At 45.4% G+C, this 16,564-nt stretch overlaps 1 protein-coding gene across 7 annotated transcripts in view; it reads right to left on the bottom strand.

Annotated features, from left to right (window-relative positions):
* HEATR5B (HEAT repeat containing 5B) overlaps positions 1 to 16,564 on the bottom strand; it is a 297,408-nt gene that overhangs the window by 233,236 nt on the left and 47,608 nt on the right. For all 7 annotated transcript variants that reach the window (XM_033938914.1, XM_033938913.1, XM_033938919.1 and 4 more), the window contains 2 exons: positions 15,879 to 16,128; positions 1,620 to 1,775 (listed from right to left, as the gene is read on the bottom strand). In XM_033938914.1, coding sequence (XP_033794805.1) covers positions 1,620 to 1,775; positions 15,879 to 16,128 — 406 coding nt within the window. The remainder of the gene's footprint in view (positions 1 to 1,619; positions 1,776 to 15,878; positions 16,129 to 16,564) is intronic.

Raw genomic sequence — 16,564 nt, 5'->3', positions numbered from 1 at the left:
TAACTTTAGCCCCCTTTATAGAATTTCCCCCAAGTGGTTTCACTTTCATTCTGCTTTGCTTTTTTCTTTTTTTTTTTAATAAGCTGTTATTCCTCCAGGTAACTGGTTTATTTTTACTACTAAGAAAAATGGGGAGACTCAATGATCCACAGTTAAAACAATCCACTGATAAGAACAAAAAAACTGTGGATGCAGATATTCTGGAGATAATTTATTATACACTGACATATAAAACCATGAAAATTCAATTTTAAAAGTTGGATTTTTATCACTGTATTTTTTTAACATTGTACTTTTTAAATTGAATTTTCATGTTTTTATATGTCAGTATATAATAAATTATCTCCAGAACATCTGCATCCAGTTTTTTGTTTTTATTTTTACTACTTGTAGCAGCCTATGGGAAAGGGAGGCAAGGAAGAACCCCCTCCCTCTCTTCCTCCATCGGCAGAGGTCCCAAAAGGGACCTACACCAGCTAGCCCCGTGAGGTAGAACCTGTGGGCCGAAGCTCAGATAAGAGAATAGAAATGATAAATAGTAGAAATAGTAGCTAGTGCTGCCTGATTTAGGAAAAAAATTTTGATTCGAAAACTGATTTTTCAATTCGATTCAATTTTCCTGCCCAATTGGGTGTTTGTTTTTTTTCCCAAATTTCCTGGTGGGTTTATTTTATAGCCTCTTCACCCCCTTTGCCTGCTCCTACCCACACTGTCGCTTTGGTGTAAACAAAATAAACAAACAAAAAAGATTTTTCCTCTCTCTGTTAAATCCTAGCTCACGTTCGCGGTCTAACACCAGCTCTGGCATGATACACATTTCAAATCTGACATATTGTAATCACAAAACAGAAAATAAAATTATTTTTTCTACCTTTTATTGTCTTGTCATTATTCAAATCATGTTGGTCCCAGGCCCTGGTTGTCTTCTGATAACTTGCTTGCCAGGGTCTCCTGCCCATTTTTCGTTTTCTTCTTTCTCTGTGCTAACCATTCATCTTCCATCTCCCTTCCCTCCCCTCCCCCCCTAAAGCAGGAGCAGCAGCGGACGGCCAGCAAGAGGCAGTGCTGCCGCTCCTGCTTTAGGAGACCTGAAGGAATGGGAAGGAGGGTTGGTCACCGAATCGGGAGGCCAATTAAAAAAACCAAAAACGAATCGATTCACCTGAAGTGAATCGGTGAATCGATTCGAATTGGAAATCGGGCAGCACTAGTAGAAGCAGTAGTAGTTGTAGAATGAACAATACTCCTAGCGCCAATGGGGACTACAGACCAGCCCCAGTTAGAGGCCTACCTTACCTCCCTACAGCACCAGCTCAACCTCACCATCTGCTAGAGGTGAAGAAATTATGAAGGATCCCAGCAGATACCAGTTCTTACATCTGTGAGATCACTGGAATCTCTAGCTTCATCTGCTGGTCAGGCAGAGACATACTTCACTAATATGGAATGGTCTACCTGTATGAAAAAGGAAGCTCTTTTCATATTTCAACCCCCAAATAGTGGTAACAGAGGCATGCATTTATATTTCTGTCCCCTAGTACTATGACCTAAATGTATTCTAGATATTCATTGCCCAAAGCATATAGCATCCAGTGTTGTGTGAAGTAAAGATTTCATACCTATAGAGGGCTCTTGTATAATAGGTGATGCTGTAGCATTCAGGCTCTGAACCAGACTACCCAGCTCTTGAAGGGCACACACCATGACGTGCTGACTTGCAGATACATCAGCTGCTCCTGATTTATTTTCACTGTTTGCATCATTCACTACTGCTTCTGCAAAAATAAAATCCCAATTGTTAAAATTATCCCATCAAATTTTTACTTTCAGTTCAAGAAAGAAACAAGGAGATTGTACATAAAATTCAGTTCTTTTTCATATCATAAATTGAAAATCAACCCGTCAACCTAGGACTTCCACAGAGCTTAATTCCTAGGATGTAGGGCTGTACATTGATTAAAATGTTAAAAAAATTTTAATTGCAATTAATCTGCGATTAATCGTGCGATTTATCCTATAAGTGCTCCCCTCACATTTCCTCCTGTATAGTGCAATATATATATAGCAGAAATAAATTCTCAAAACTGACACATTTCAATTCAATTGTCCTATAGAAAGACAGTATATCAAATCACATTACTCCCTTTACTAAAATAAAATAACCTTACCTTTCTGGTGATTTTATCTTTCTAATCATATCGTTCCACATCTCTGTTTCTGCTTCCCTGTGCTCTGTCTATTCATTCTTTTTTCTCCTCTTTCTGCCCTATATTCAACTTTCACAATCAACTTTTCTTCTATTTTTCTTCCCCCTTTTCAAATCTGTCTAGTTTCCTTCTCTTCTATGTCATTCATGAGTACTATCATCTCCCTCCACTTCCCTTCTTTTCTGTTCTCTTCCATGGGAACCCTCGCCCCACCACTTCATGCACACCATTTCTCTCCTTCCCTCCTCTGTCACCATATACCTTGTTTTTTCTATCCCTCAGAATCTGGCCCTCTCAAACATCACCCTACCCCCCCCCCCCCATCTGCACGTCTTTCTCCCAGCAAATCTTCCTGTACTCCTTACCCTTTCCATCCCTTCCCTTTCCCCCCTGTGGTCAGATATTTTTCTTCCCCCCCCCCGACATGACCAAATCTCTCTCTCCCAGCTCCACCATGGTCAGGTATCTCTCTCCTTCCCTTTCTCCCTCCCCCCATGGTCAGGCATCTCTCTCTAAAGATGTGAATAAACATGTGGATAATGGTAAGCTGGTTGATGTAGTGCAGACATGTCAAACTCTGTCCTGCAGTGTAATAAAAGTTAGCCCAAACATTTAACAATATATACTTAAGCTGGCCCGCTGGCACAAATCGCTGCTGCTGCTCTTCATGAGCGCCTTCCTCTGCCTTCGCCTGGTCCTCCCTCCATCGTGGTCTCCTCTTCAAAGCAGCCTGCTGAGGATCGCCGGCTGGCAGCAGCGAACCTCGCAGGCTGCCACCAACCTCTGCAGCACATTTCCTCTGCCGCGGGACCGCGGCAGAGGGAACGTGCTGCAGAGGCCAACGCAGCCTGCAAGATTCACTACAGCCGACCGGTGATCCTATGCAGGCTGCTTTGAATATGAAGCCAGGATGGAGGGAGGGTAGGATTGGCGGGCCAAATCTGAAGGTGAGACTGGGAAGAAGGGAGAAAACATGTAGGCCTTTGGGGCGGGGAGAGGCCCTGGTGTAGAAGTACCTGGAGGGAGAGAAGGACAGGTCCAGACGTGCATATGCCAGACTGAGGGTGGGAAAGAAATAATGGGTCTAAAACAGGAGAGGGAGAGAGATGGTGGACAGTGGGATGGAGGGAGGGAAGGAACAGAAAGGGAGTGAAGTTGGACACAAGGGATAGTATGTGTGGGGGGATAGAGATATTGGATAGGAGGGTAGTTGGGAAGAGAAAGGGAGAGCTGGTGGACCCTGAGGTGGTGGGGAAAGAGGGCGAGATGCTGGATAAAAGGGTAGTTGAGAAAAGGAGAGATGGTGGATATGGGGATGGTGGGGTCTAACAATGCAGCTGCGGGGATAAAGACGAAAAAAAGGAAAGATGGCAGACCTCCGGGGGAGGGGAGGGAAACAGAAGGGGAGGACAGAGATGGAAGATGGGTGGTTAGCATGGAGAAAGAATAAAACGACAAATGGGCAGGAGACCCTGGCAAGCAAGTTATCAGAAGACAACCAGAGCCTGGGACCAACATGACTTTAATAATAACCAGACAACAAAAGGTAGAAAAAATAATCTTATTTTCTGTTTTGTGATTGCAATGTGTCAGATTTGAAATGTGTATACTGCCAGAGCTGGTGTTAGACAGCAAGCATGAACTAGGACTTAAGAGAGAGGAAAATTATTTTTTATTTAATTTGTTTACATCAGAGAGCCGGCATGGGGTTGGAGAGGTTGTAAACCAATACTTCTACTAAGACTAAGGTGTCCTTTTATTAAGGTGCACAGTTAGAGCGCGCTAAATCAGTTAGCGTACCTTAATAAAAGGACCTCTACGTATCTTAATAAAAAAATTTGGCCCCTTATGTGATTGAGTTTGACACCCCTGATGTAGTGTATCCAGATTTTCAGAAAGCTTTTGACAAAGTTTCTCATGAGAGGCTCCTGAGAAAATTAAAGTGTCATGGGATAGGTTCAAAGTTCAGTTCTAGATTAGGAATTGGTTATCAGATAGAAAACAGAGGGTAGGGTTAAATGGTCATTTTTAAATGGTCATTTTTCTCAATGGAGGAGAGTAAACAGTGCAGTGCCGCAGGGATCTGTACTGGGATCGGTGCTATTTAACTTATTTATAAATGATCTGGAAATTGGAACGACGAGTAAGGTGATTAAACAGTTTAGTGTCATCTGCAGGTCATGCCTCACTAACTTATTATACTTATTTGAGGGGGTAAACAGCCAGGTGGATAAAGGGGAATCTATAGACATCATTTACCTTGACTTCCAAAAAGCCTTCGATAAGGTACCACATGAAAGACTGCTAAGGAAGCTATGGAACCACGGGGTGCAAGGGGAGGTCCACCGATGGATCAAAAACTGGCTGGCGGACAGGAAACAGAGGGTTGGAATAAAGGGCCATTACTCAGACTGGCAATGGGTCACGAGCGGAGTTCCGCAGGGGTCGGTGCTGGGACCGCTCCTGTTCAATATATTTATTAACGACCTGGAAGCAGGAACAAAATGTGAGGTTATTAAATTTGCGGATGACACCAAATTATACAGCAGGATTGAAAGCAAGGAGGACTGCAAAAATCTCCAAAAAGATCTGACAGCGCTGGAAGAGTGGGCCAAAAAGTGGCAAATGAGCTTCAACATAGGGAAATGCAAGGTCATGCATGTAGGGAAAAAGAACCTGATGTTCACTTACAAAATGGGGGGGATCACCGCTAGGGGTGAGTAACCTTGAAAGAGACCTGGGAGTGATGGTAGACACATCATTGAAGGTGTCAGCGCAGTGTGCCACAGCCTCAAGGAAGGCAAACAGAATGTTGCGCATCATTAAGAAGAGTATCACGACCAGGACGAAGGAAGTCATCCTGCCACTGTATTGTGCAATGGTGCGCCCGCACCTGGAGTACTGTGTCCAGTACAGGTCGCCGTACCTCAAGAAGGACATGGCGGTACTTGAGAGAGTCCAGAAAAGAGTAACTAAGCTAATAAAGGGTATGGAAGACCTCTCATATACTGACAGACTGAAGAAGCTGGGGCTTTTCTCCCTGGAAAAGCGGAGGCTTAGAGGAGACATGATAGAAACCTTCAAGATCATGAAGGGCATAGAAAGAGTAGGGACAGATTTTTCAAATTACGGGGAACCACAAGTACAAGGGGGCACTCAGAGAAATTGAAAGAGGAAAGGTTTATAACAAACGCCAGGAAGTTCTTTTTCACTCAGAGGGTGGTGGATACATGGAACGCGCTACTGGAGGATGTGATAAGCAGGAGCACGCTACAGGGCTTCAAAGAGGGTCTGGACAGGTATCTGGAGGACAAAGGGATTGAGGGGTACAGATAGGAGTAGAGGTAGGTAATAGGGATAGGATTAGAGGCAGTTACAAAATTAGTCAGGGACACTGTTCAGGCAATTAGACCTGATGGGCCGCCGCGAGAGCGGACCGCTGGGCAGGATGGACCTCTGGTCTGATTCAGCGGAGGCAACTTCTTATGTTCTTAACACATGCGGATTGTGAAAAATTGCAGGCAGACCTTAGGAAATTGGAAGACTGGGTGTCTAAGTGGCAAATAAAATTTAATGTGGACAAATGCAAAGTGATGCACATTGGGAAGAATAACCCAAATCACAGTTACCGGATGCCTTGGGCGTTAGTGTCCAAGAAAAGAATCTGGGTGTCATTGTAGACAATACGATGAAACCTTCTGCCCAATATGCGGCAGCAGCCAAAAAAGCAAACAAGATGCTAGGAGTTATTAAAAAAGGGATGATTAACAAGACTATGAATGTTATAACGCCTCTGTATTGCTCCATGGTGTGACCTAACCTGGAGTATTGAGTTCAATTATGGTCATCTTATCTCGAGAAAGATATAGCGGCACTATAAAAGGTTCAAAGAAGATCGACCAAGATGATAAAGGTTCAGCTTGGAAAAGAGTCGACTGAGGGGAGATAAGATTGAAGTCTACAAAATCTTGAGTGAAGTGATAGATTTTTCACTTTATCAAAAAATTACAAAGACTAGGGGACACTCGAAGATACAGGGAAATACTTTTAAAACCAACAGGAGGAAATATTTTATCACTCAAGAGAATAGTTAAGCTCTGTAATGCATTGCCAGAGCGGATGGCGTAGCTGATTTTAAGAAGGGTTTGGATAATTTCCTGGAGGAAAAGTACATAGTCTGCCATTGAGAAAGACACGGGGCAAGCCACTGCTTGCTCTGGATCAGTAGCATGGAATGTTGCTACTCTTTGTATTTTGGCCAGGTACTAGTGACCTGGATTGGCCACCATGAGAACGGGCTACTGGGCTTGACGGATATTTGATCTGTCCCAGTTAGTCTATTCTTATGTTTCTTTCTGTCCTTCAGATCAGGTTAGATCTCTCTCCTTTCCTTCTCTCTAAACTTTCATAGCTGCCACCAGTGCTAGCCATTAAAGCAGAACACTGCCTGCAGGCTAGGCAGCTCCAGTCTTTCACGGTCTCTTCAGTTCCTGTTACACCAGAACAGCTGATGTAACTTCCCATTCTGGTGTAGCAGAGACTGAAGAAATCGAGAGAGACTGGATAGTGGACCACATCAGATACTGAGTAGAGGCAGCCGCAGGTGGAGGCAAGTGGCGACCGCAGCAAGGCAGGTCTTCAGGGGGACAGCAGCAGCAACGGCGGCTCACTGTGGGGGGCAGCGACAGCAAGGGTGGTCCTCTGGAGGGGGGGCAGCGACAGCAAGGGTGGCAATGAAGGCAAGACAGCTGTTTTTGGGAGACAAAGCAGCACAATTTAGAATGTGGGTAGGGGGAGAGAGCAATGCTAGATGGGCGCAGGGGGAGGAGAGACTATTGTGTTATTAATGCATTAAATGTACAGCCCTACTCTAAAGGTAGTCTTACATCTGGATGAACCAGCTTGCTTTATTTCAGTTTAAACATGACTTCTATGAACCTGACCACTTGCCAGAAGCACCTGCTTGGGAAATTTTACCCTGTCCTTCAATGGATGTCGCAGTCCTTCCATTTTTCATTCTCTGTCTTTCTGTGCAACTTAGGGGCTAACTTAGGGACTTATTTTATGAATTATCTTCCTACGAATTGTCATTCTCCCAGGTTTGTTTGTTTTTTTATCTATCCAACATCCAAGGCTTGATTTTTTATGAGAATTCATTTGTTAAAATCAAAAGTATAGAAGCTGTAGTTTAACAGAAAAATATCAGTCCATGTTCTCAGTATCAAAATGCCTAGATTATATAAAGATAATAGAATATTAGTAGACACATGGAAAACCTTAAGATATGTGAGTAATTTAACACCTATTCCAATTCACAAATCAAACTATATGGCTGAACTCCAAGATTCAAATTGGCAGTTTTAAGATCATCTGGAAATATTGGGTGATGGCAGTTATACATGTTCTAGCTGATGTTATTTCTAATGGTAAGCTGCTTGACTTTTCACAGTTGCAACATAAATTTGGCCTTGGTAAATCACAAAGTTTTAGATGGTTGCAACTGAAGCAGGCCATTCGGGCGGGGTTCCCTGAATGGAAAAATCTTAATAATCAATATGGTTTAGAGCTCTTATGCTTTCAGGTGAATTTCTTGGGACACTGGATTTATGAATAAAAAACCAAAAACTGGTCTTCGGGACATTTGGAGCATTGAGATTAAGCATCAAATTACTGCATCTCAATGGCCACGAATTTGGTCTTGGAGGATGAGGTGTACAGTGTCTGCATCTATGAGACAAACTTGTTTTTTTCTGTTACATAGAGCATTCTGGATCCCTGTTCATCTACAAAAATTAGATAGCTCTAAGTCTAATAAATGTTGGCACTGTCATCTCAAAGCAGGGACTTTAGATCATTTATTATTCTATTGTCCATTTATTTGGCCTTTTTGGAAATCAATATGGGGCCAAATAAATTGTATGTTAGAAAATCCGGTGGCTTTATCATATGATACTATATTATTTGGCATGTCAATGAGGGCAAAGATTCAAAAAATAATAAGCTCTTACTAATTATGACAGGAGTCGCATAAGCACAGTTACTTACCGTAACAGGTGTTATCCAGGGACAGCAGGCAGATATTCTTGACTGATGGGTGACGGCACCAACGGAGCCCCGGTACGGACAATTTTAGAGTGATTGCACTCTAAGAACTTGGAAAGTTCTAGCAGGCCGCACCGCGCATGCGCGAGTGCCTTCCCGCCCGACAGAGGCGCGCGGTCCCCAGTTAGGATAAGCCAGCTAAGAAGCCAACCCGGGGAGGTGGGTGGGACGCAAGAATATCTGCCTGCTGTCCCTGGATAACACCTGTTACGGTAAGTAACTGTGCTTTATCCCAGGACAAGCAGGCAGCATATTCTTGACTGATGGGTGACCTCCAAGCTAACAAAAAGAGGGATGGAGGGAAGGTTGGCCATTAGGAAAACAAATTTTGCAAAACAGATTGGCCGAAGTGTCCATCCCGTCTGGAGAATGCATCCAGACAATAGTGAGATGTAAAAGTGTGAACTGAGGACCATGTAGCAGCCTTGCAGATTTCCTCAATAGGCGTGGAACGGAGGAAAGCCACAGATGCTGCCATAGCTCTAACTCTATGGGCCGTGACAGAACCTTCCAGTGTCAGTCCGGACTGAGCATAACAAAATGAAATGCACGCTGCAAGCCAATTTGACAATGTACGTTTAGTAACAGGACGTCCTAATTTATTCGGATCAAAGGACAGAAAGAGTTGGGGAGATGATCTGTGGGGCTTAGTACGCTCTAAATAGTAAGCTAGAGCCCGCTTACAGTCCAAAGTATGCAGAGCCTGTTCTCCAGAATGCGAGTGAGGTTTCAGAAAGAAGACAGGCAGAACAATAGATTGGTTGAGATGGAATTCAGAGACAACCTTAGGGAGAAACTTTGGATGTGTACGCAGAACCACCTTGTCATGATGGAAGACTGTAAAAGGTGGATCCGCAACTAGTGCATGTAGCTCACTGACCCTCCTGGCAGAGGTAAGAGCAATAAGGAAAAGTACCTTCCAAGTGAGAAACTTGAAAGAAGCGGTCGCCAAAGGTTCAAATGGAGGCTTCATTAAGGTGGAAAGAACTACACTGAGATCCCAGATAACAGGAGGGGCTTTAATAGGTGGTTTCACATTGAAAAGACCCCGCATGAACCTGGACACCAAGGGATGAGCTGAGAGGAGTTTTCCATGGACTGGCTCATGAAAAGCCGCAATAGCACTGAGGTGGACTCTGATTGAAGTAGACTTGAGGCCAGAGTCAGACAAAGAAAGCAGATAATCCAATAAGGGCTCCACTGCAAGGGAAGTGGGATCATGATGATGAAGAAGACACCAGGAAGAAAACCGTGTCCACTTCTGATGGTAACATTGCAGAGTGGCCGGTTTCCTGGAGGCATCCAGAATGGAACAAACGGGCTGAGACAAAAGAGTATCATGAGAAGTCAGCCCGAGAGAAACCAAGCTGTCAGGTGCAGAGACTGAAGGTTGGGATGCAGAAGGGTTTCCTGATGTTGCGTAAGCAGCGAAGGAAACAGTGGAAGCAGAAAAGGTTCCCTGGAACTGAGTTGAAGTAGAAGGGAGAACCAATGTTGCCTGGGCCAACGTGGAGCAATCAGAATCATGGTGGCTCGTTCCCTCTTGAGCTTGAACAAGGTTCTTAACATGAGAGGTAGAGGAGGGAAAGCGTACAGGAATAGATTGGACCAATCGAAGAGAAATGCATCTGCTGCCAGACGGTGAGGAGAGTATAGTCTGGAGCAGAATAGGGGCAGCTGGTGATTGTGAGGAGCTGCAAAGAGGTCTAACTGAGGAGTGCCCCACTGAGCGAAGATGGACTGCAGAGTTAAAGGATCGAGTGTCCACTCGTGAGGCTGGAGAATTCTGCTGAGCTTGTCCGCCAAGGAATTCTGTTCTCCCTGAATGTAGATAGCTTTCAGGAATAGATGGTGATCTGTGGCCCAAGCCCAAATCTTCTGGGCTTCTTGGCACAAGAGGCGAGAGCCTGTCCCACCCTGCTTGTTGATGTAGTACATCGCAACTTGATTGTCTGTGCACAGCAGGAGGACTTGAGGAAAGAGAAGATGTTGGAAGGCCTTGAGGGCATAAAACATCGCTCTGAGTTCCAGGAAATTGATGTGTTGCTTCATTTCCTGAGCTGTCCAAAGTCCTTGAGTTTGGAACTCGTTCAAATGAGCTCCCCAGGCATAAGGGGAGGCGTCGGTGGTGATGACAAGTTGATGAGGAGGTAAATGGAACAGAAGACCTCTGGAGAGATTTGAGGATATCAACCACCATTGAAGAGACTGACGAAGAGATGATGTTACAGATATGTGACGTGAGCAAGGATCCATCGCTTGGGACCACTGGGTAGCTAGGGTCCATTGGGGAGTGCGCAGGTGAAGACGTGCAAGTGGTCTGACATGAACTGTGGAGGCCATGTGACCCAAGAGTATCATCATTTGCTTGGCAGAGATGGAACGTTGTGGAAGCACCTGCTGACATAGAGATTGAAGCGTTTGAAGACGGTTGGACGGCAGGAACGCTCTCATGAGGACTGTGTCCAAGACTGCTCCAATGAATTGAAGTCTCTGAGTAGGGATGAGATGAGATTTGGGTAGATTGATCTCGAACCCCAGCAAACGTAGAAATAGGATGGTCTGGTTGGTGGCCTGAAGTACTGTTTGAGATGAATTGGCCTTTATCAACCAATCGTCCAGGTAAGGAAACACCTGAAGGTGGTGGGAATGCAGAAAAGCAGCCACCACAATCAGACATTTGGTAAACACTCTTGGAGAGGAGGCAAGACCGAAGGGTAGTACCTTGTACTGGTAATGACAACGATTGATCATGAAGCGTAGGTACTGTCTGGAGGCCAGATTGATCGGTATGTGAGTGTATGCTTCTTTGAGATCGAGGGAACATAGCCAGTCGCCTTGATTGAGAAGAGGGTAAAGAGTGGCTAAAGAGAGCATTCTGAATTTCTCTTTGACCAAGCATTTGTTGAGATTGCGAAGATCTAGGATGGGTCTGAGATCTCCTGTTTTTTTGGGAACTAGGAAATAACGGGAGTAGAATATCTGCCCCTTTTGATCTAGAGGAACTTCCTCTATGGCGTTCAGAAGGAGGAGGGAATGAACCTCCTGAAGAAGGAGTGAAACCTGAGGAGTGTTCAAAGCAGACTCTCTTGGCAGACTTTGGGCAGGAAATGTCTGAAAGTTGAGAGAGTAGCCGTGGCGGATGATGTTGAGGACCCACTGATCCGAGGTGATGGTTTCCCAACGGCTTATGAAAAGAATAAGGCGTCCTTCTATGGGCTGCGGAAGGTGGGCAGTAGGATGGAGACTGGCTATGTCCTGGAGAACCAAGTCAAAAGGGTTGAGTGGATTTTTGTGAAGGAGGAGGCTTCACTTGTTGTTGCTGCTGTGTTGGTCTAGCAGCTTGCCTCTGTTGTTGCCTCTGACGCCTGGGTTGTTGCTGGGCCTGTTGTAAAGGACGAGCCACAAATCTACGCTGGTAGGCCGACTGCTGGCGAAAAGGCCTGGTAGGTGGGGTCTTCTTTTTTGTTTTGAGAAGAGTATCCCACCTGGTCTCATGAGCTGAGAGCTTTTGTGTAGTGGAGTCCATGGATTCTCCAAACAGCTCATCCCCCAGGCAAGGTGCATTAGCCAGTCGATCCTGATGATTGACATCAAGTTCTGAAACTCTGAGCCAGGCCAGGCGACGCATGGCCACCGACATCGCCGTGGCCCGAGAGGTCAGCTCAAAGGTGTCATAGATCGATCTGACCATGAACTTACGGAGTTGTAAGAGCGATGAAGAAGTTTGGCGAAAAGCAGATCTTTTACTGTCAGGGAGGTATTTTTCAAAAGATGACAAATTCTGAATGAGATGCTTAAGGTAGAACGAAAAATGGAAAGCATAGTTCCCAGATCTATTAGCTAGCATCGCATTCTGATACAACCGCTTGCCAAACTTATCCATGGCCTTACCTTCTCTGCCAGGAGGGACAGAGGCGTACACACTAGCCCCCGTGGATTTCTTTAAAGTAGATTCCACTAGTAAAGACTCATGGGGGAGTTGCGGTTTGTCAAAGCCAGGAATAGGTATGACCTTATATAAGGAGTCCAGTTTGCGAGGAGCTCCTGGAATGGTCAAAGGTGTCTCTAGATTTTTATAGAAAGTCTCTCGCAAAATATCATGGAGAGGCAATTTTAAGAATTCCCTTGGAGGCTGGTCAAAGTCCAGTGCATCGAGAAATGTCTTGGATTTTTTGGATTCAGCCTCCAAGGGAATAGAGAGAGAGTCGCAGATTTCTTTGAGAAAAGAGGTAAAAGAAGATGCATCAGGCTTAGAGGACGGATCTAATACAGAAGGGTCCTCGTCCCCCGACAAACACTCTCCCTCAGAGAGAAGCGGCTCCTCTGAATCACCCCACAGATCAGGGTCCCTCACCTGAAAACTACGGTCCCGAGACTCCGGTGTGGAGGGTTCTAGGTGTCGAGTTTTGTGAGTAGACTTACCAGACCTCTGTGAAACGGTACCGGGAGATGTTATCGGGCGTGCCGGTGCCGAAGTTTGCACCGCCTGGTGTAAAGACCTCGGTTCCGGCGCTAAAACTGGCATGGATACCGAGGAAGCTGTTTGTACCAGTACCGACGAAGTGGATGCCGATAAAAGAGGCTGCTCCACTGCCGGTACCGGTAGCTCAGACCGGACCGGGACTGGAAGGCTCGGTGTCAGAAGAGCAGGCAGGAACTGCTGCAATTGCTCTTTAAGCTGTACTTGCAGGATGGCGGCAATTCGCTCGTCCAGCGAAGGCACCGGTACCGCTTTTTTCTTCTGCGGTACCTTTGGGGCCGCTCTACACTCCGAAGAGGAACCCGAGGTCGAAGGGCTAACCTCAATCGGAGCGGAGCGCTTCCGCGGGTGCCTCGAGGTCGGCAGGATTGGGCTCGCTGCCACTAAGACCGGAGGGCGCTCCAGCGGGGAAGGCTTCTTAGCCGGCTTACCTGAGGAATGCGACGCCGGCGCGGTATCGCGCGGTGTCGATGAAGTAGGTGCCGACTGCATCGGGGCCGAAGTCGGGGTCGGTGCCGCCGAATCCGACATCTCGGTACCAAACAATAACCGCTGTTGAATTTGGCGGTTTTTAAGAGTTCTCTTTTTCAGAGTGGCACAGCGGGTGCAGGTGGACGCCTGATGGTCAGGACCGAGGCACTGTAAGCACCAGTTGTGCGGGTCGGTGAGAGAAATGGGCCTCGCGCACCGCTGGCACTTCTTAAAACCGGGTTGGGGGGGCATGAACGTAAAAACGGCTTCTGCCAAATCGAAGGCTGAGGCCTCGATGGTGGCAGCAGGCCCCGCCGGGGCGAACCCGAAAAAATGAAAAAAAAGAAAAGAAAATTCTTCTCTCCTTTTTTTTTTTTTTTTAAGAAAATAAGAAAGAAGGGAATAAAATACCGAAAAGGTTTACGCGAGCGGGAAGGTGTTAGAGAAAAAATTTCAACAGCCGTTGAAAGTGCGTCTTCTTAGCTCCGCGGAAACTAAGAAACTGGGGACCGCGCGCCTCTGTCGGGCGGGAAGGCACTCGCGCGTGCGACCTGCTAGAACTTTCCAAGTTCTTAGAGTGCAATCACTCTAAAATTGTCCGTACCGGGGCTCCGTCGGTGCCGTCACCCATCAGTCAAGAATATGCTGCCTGCTTGTCCTGGGATAACAACAGATTACAGTTAATTGGAAAAATTGGAGTAGATTGAACTACAGTTTTTGGTGGAATTCTTTGTGTTATACATATAAAATGGAAAGAATATTAGCCACACAGAAAGGAAATTTTAGTAAATTTCAAGAGGTTTGGGGGCCATTAACAGATTAATGTAATGAGTAGATAACATTTTTCTCTTAATTATATAATTGTAAATGAGTGGGGGGGAGGTTTTTTAGTCTTTTATTAAATGTTGAGATTAACAGGAAAGAATATATTGTATAATATACGTGATTGCATATGTTATGATAGGGATGGGAGGGAGGGGGTTAAATTTCATTAATTTAATTGATTACGATAAAAAAAATCAAGTGATGTATCCAAGTTCAAATATCATTATCTGAAGCACTTGTTGTAAGTTGTAAAAATGAATAAAGAATTTAAAAAAAAAAAAAAAAATCAAGCTTTTTTAAGCAGAATGGGTCAGTCTTAGCAGGAAAAGGAACAGGAATTTATTACAGACTAGTCTTTAAGCCCGTTACATTAACGGGTGCTAGAATATATGTATGTCTGTCTTTCTTTCTTTCTGTCTCACTCCCTGCCCTTGTGTCTTTCTTCTTTTCTTTCTATCTCCCTCCCTCCTATTATTTGTCTCTTTCTGCCCCCTATGCAGCATTTATCTCCCCTTGTCTACTTTCCTATACAGTAGCCATATCAGCATTCCCTCTTCCTTTTTTCCCCCCCTGTCCATCATCACCTCTTCCTGCTCCCTCTGTCCAGCAGTAGGTCTCCCTTCATTTCCACCCCCCCCCCGTCCATCAGCATCTCTTCCTGCTCCCCCTGTCCAGCAGTAGGCCTCCCTTCATTTTTTCCCCCTGTCCATCAGCATCTCTTCCTGCTCCCCCTGTCCATCAGCAGGCCTCCCTTCATTTTTCCCCCCTATCCACCACCACCCATTCAAGCTCTCCTTATCCAGCAGCAGTCCTTCTCCCTTTGTTTTACCTCCCCCCTGTCCATCAGCACCTCTTCCTGCTCCCTCTGTCCAGCAGTAGGCCTCCCTTCATTTCCCCCCCCGTCCATCAGCACCTCTTCCTGCTCCCCCCTGTCCAACAATAGGCCTCCCTTCCTTTTTCCCCCCCTATCCATCATCACCTCTTCCTGCTCCCATTCAAGCAGCCTGTGCAGCAGTCTTCACACGCTGCTTCGGGTTCTTCTACTGCCCTGATTTACTCTGGCAAGTCCCTGATGACATCATCAGAGACGCGGCAGAGCAAATCAGGGCAGTAGAAGTGCCTGAAGCAGCGTGTGAAGACTGCTGCTTAAATCGCCGGGTAGGTAGTCGGGTCAGCGGCAAGGGAAGGATGGTGAGCGGCAAAGGACTCTCTGAGAGGGGGGGGCAAATGCGCTGTGTTGGGGGGAAGGGTAGGCAGACGCGGGGACCGGGTTGCGCATTTTCACAGCTTCTGTGGTGCCTGAGCTGCAGGAGAGGGAGCGGGTTGTACGTGGCGGGGGAGGCCCCAACTTCCCGAGCTGCAGCTTCTTCGTCGTTGAAAGTTGCCGTCGCCGCAGCTCCTGTCTCGTTGTGTATTTTTTTTTTAAATTTGAAAGCCGCCGCCGGGGCTGCGCATGCGCAGTCGTATTTTCGCGACAGATCAGGGAACACGTTTTTTTTAGTGCGCATGCGCGGCCTACCATTTTATTATATTAGATGATGGGGCAACCTCTTAATACAAATGTGGGAAGAGCTAGTCGCTTAACTGAATGTTCTACTACCTAGATTAAAGAACATGCACAATCAAAAAAATTAAATCAAATACCATCTTCTTTAATAATAAAAAGGCCTATTTCCAATCATAACTATTCCCTATTATTCTGGAAGCATTCTATGTCAATATGACTGTAAAGGCTTGATAAAAGTTTGGTAAAAATAAAGTGTATCTGTGCACAATAACATATTTCTTACCCACTGATCGCATTTGTTTCCCAATGGCTTGACAGATTTCTTTGGCAGCTGCAAGCTGTGCTTTCTCCCCCAGCAAGCTTCCTACAGTAGCCCTCAGGATAAAGGACACACATCTGCGTGAGTAGACAGCTTCTACATGCGTTTGAATTGCTCGAGGATGAGATACCAGATCTAGTACATGGGACAAGAATGTAGCAAAGTTGCGCTCCAACCACTGACCTCCAAGTGTTGTGACAAAAACCACATATGCCTGAAATCAAAAAGACAAATCACTCTATTAGTAGCGTGCATTCTTCCATGCATATCAAAAAAATTCTATAAAAAAAAACACAATTTGGAAACTGACCCTTAAGAACAATTTCCTCTTCTATGCTCTTTATAAAGTTCCCTTTAAATAGCTGAAAAGATGTTGTCTACAACGTGAAAACACTTGTATTTAAGGAAAATAAAGCTTTTGCAGCAGAAGACTTCTTGAAACCCATGAAAAAGAATGTGTGTACATTTTTTCCACTAGCAATGCTTTACCATCTATGGGAAGATTAGGTACTTACCTTGATAATCTTCTTTCTAATAAATAGGCACATCATTCCTGAACTCTAGGGTAGTTAATTCCTTCCCGTGACATTCTGTATAGACAGCCTCATTATCATTTTTTCACTTCACCTCCCATCACCCTGGGCTATCCT

Source organism: Geotrypetes seraphini, chromosome 3 (assembly GCF_902459505.1).
Source record: "Geotrypetes seraphini chromosome 3, aGeoSer1.1, whole genome shotgun sequence".
NCBI lineage: Eukaryota > Metazoa > Chordata > Amphibia > Gymnophiona > Dermophiidae > Geotrypetes > Geotrypetes seraphini.
Note: the sequence above shows the minus strand (reverse complement) of the source record. Positions and strands in the feature narration are given on the sequence as shown.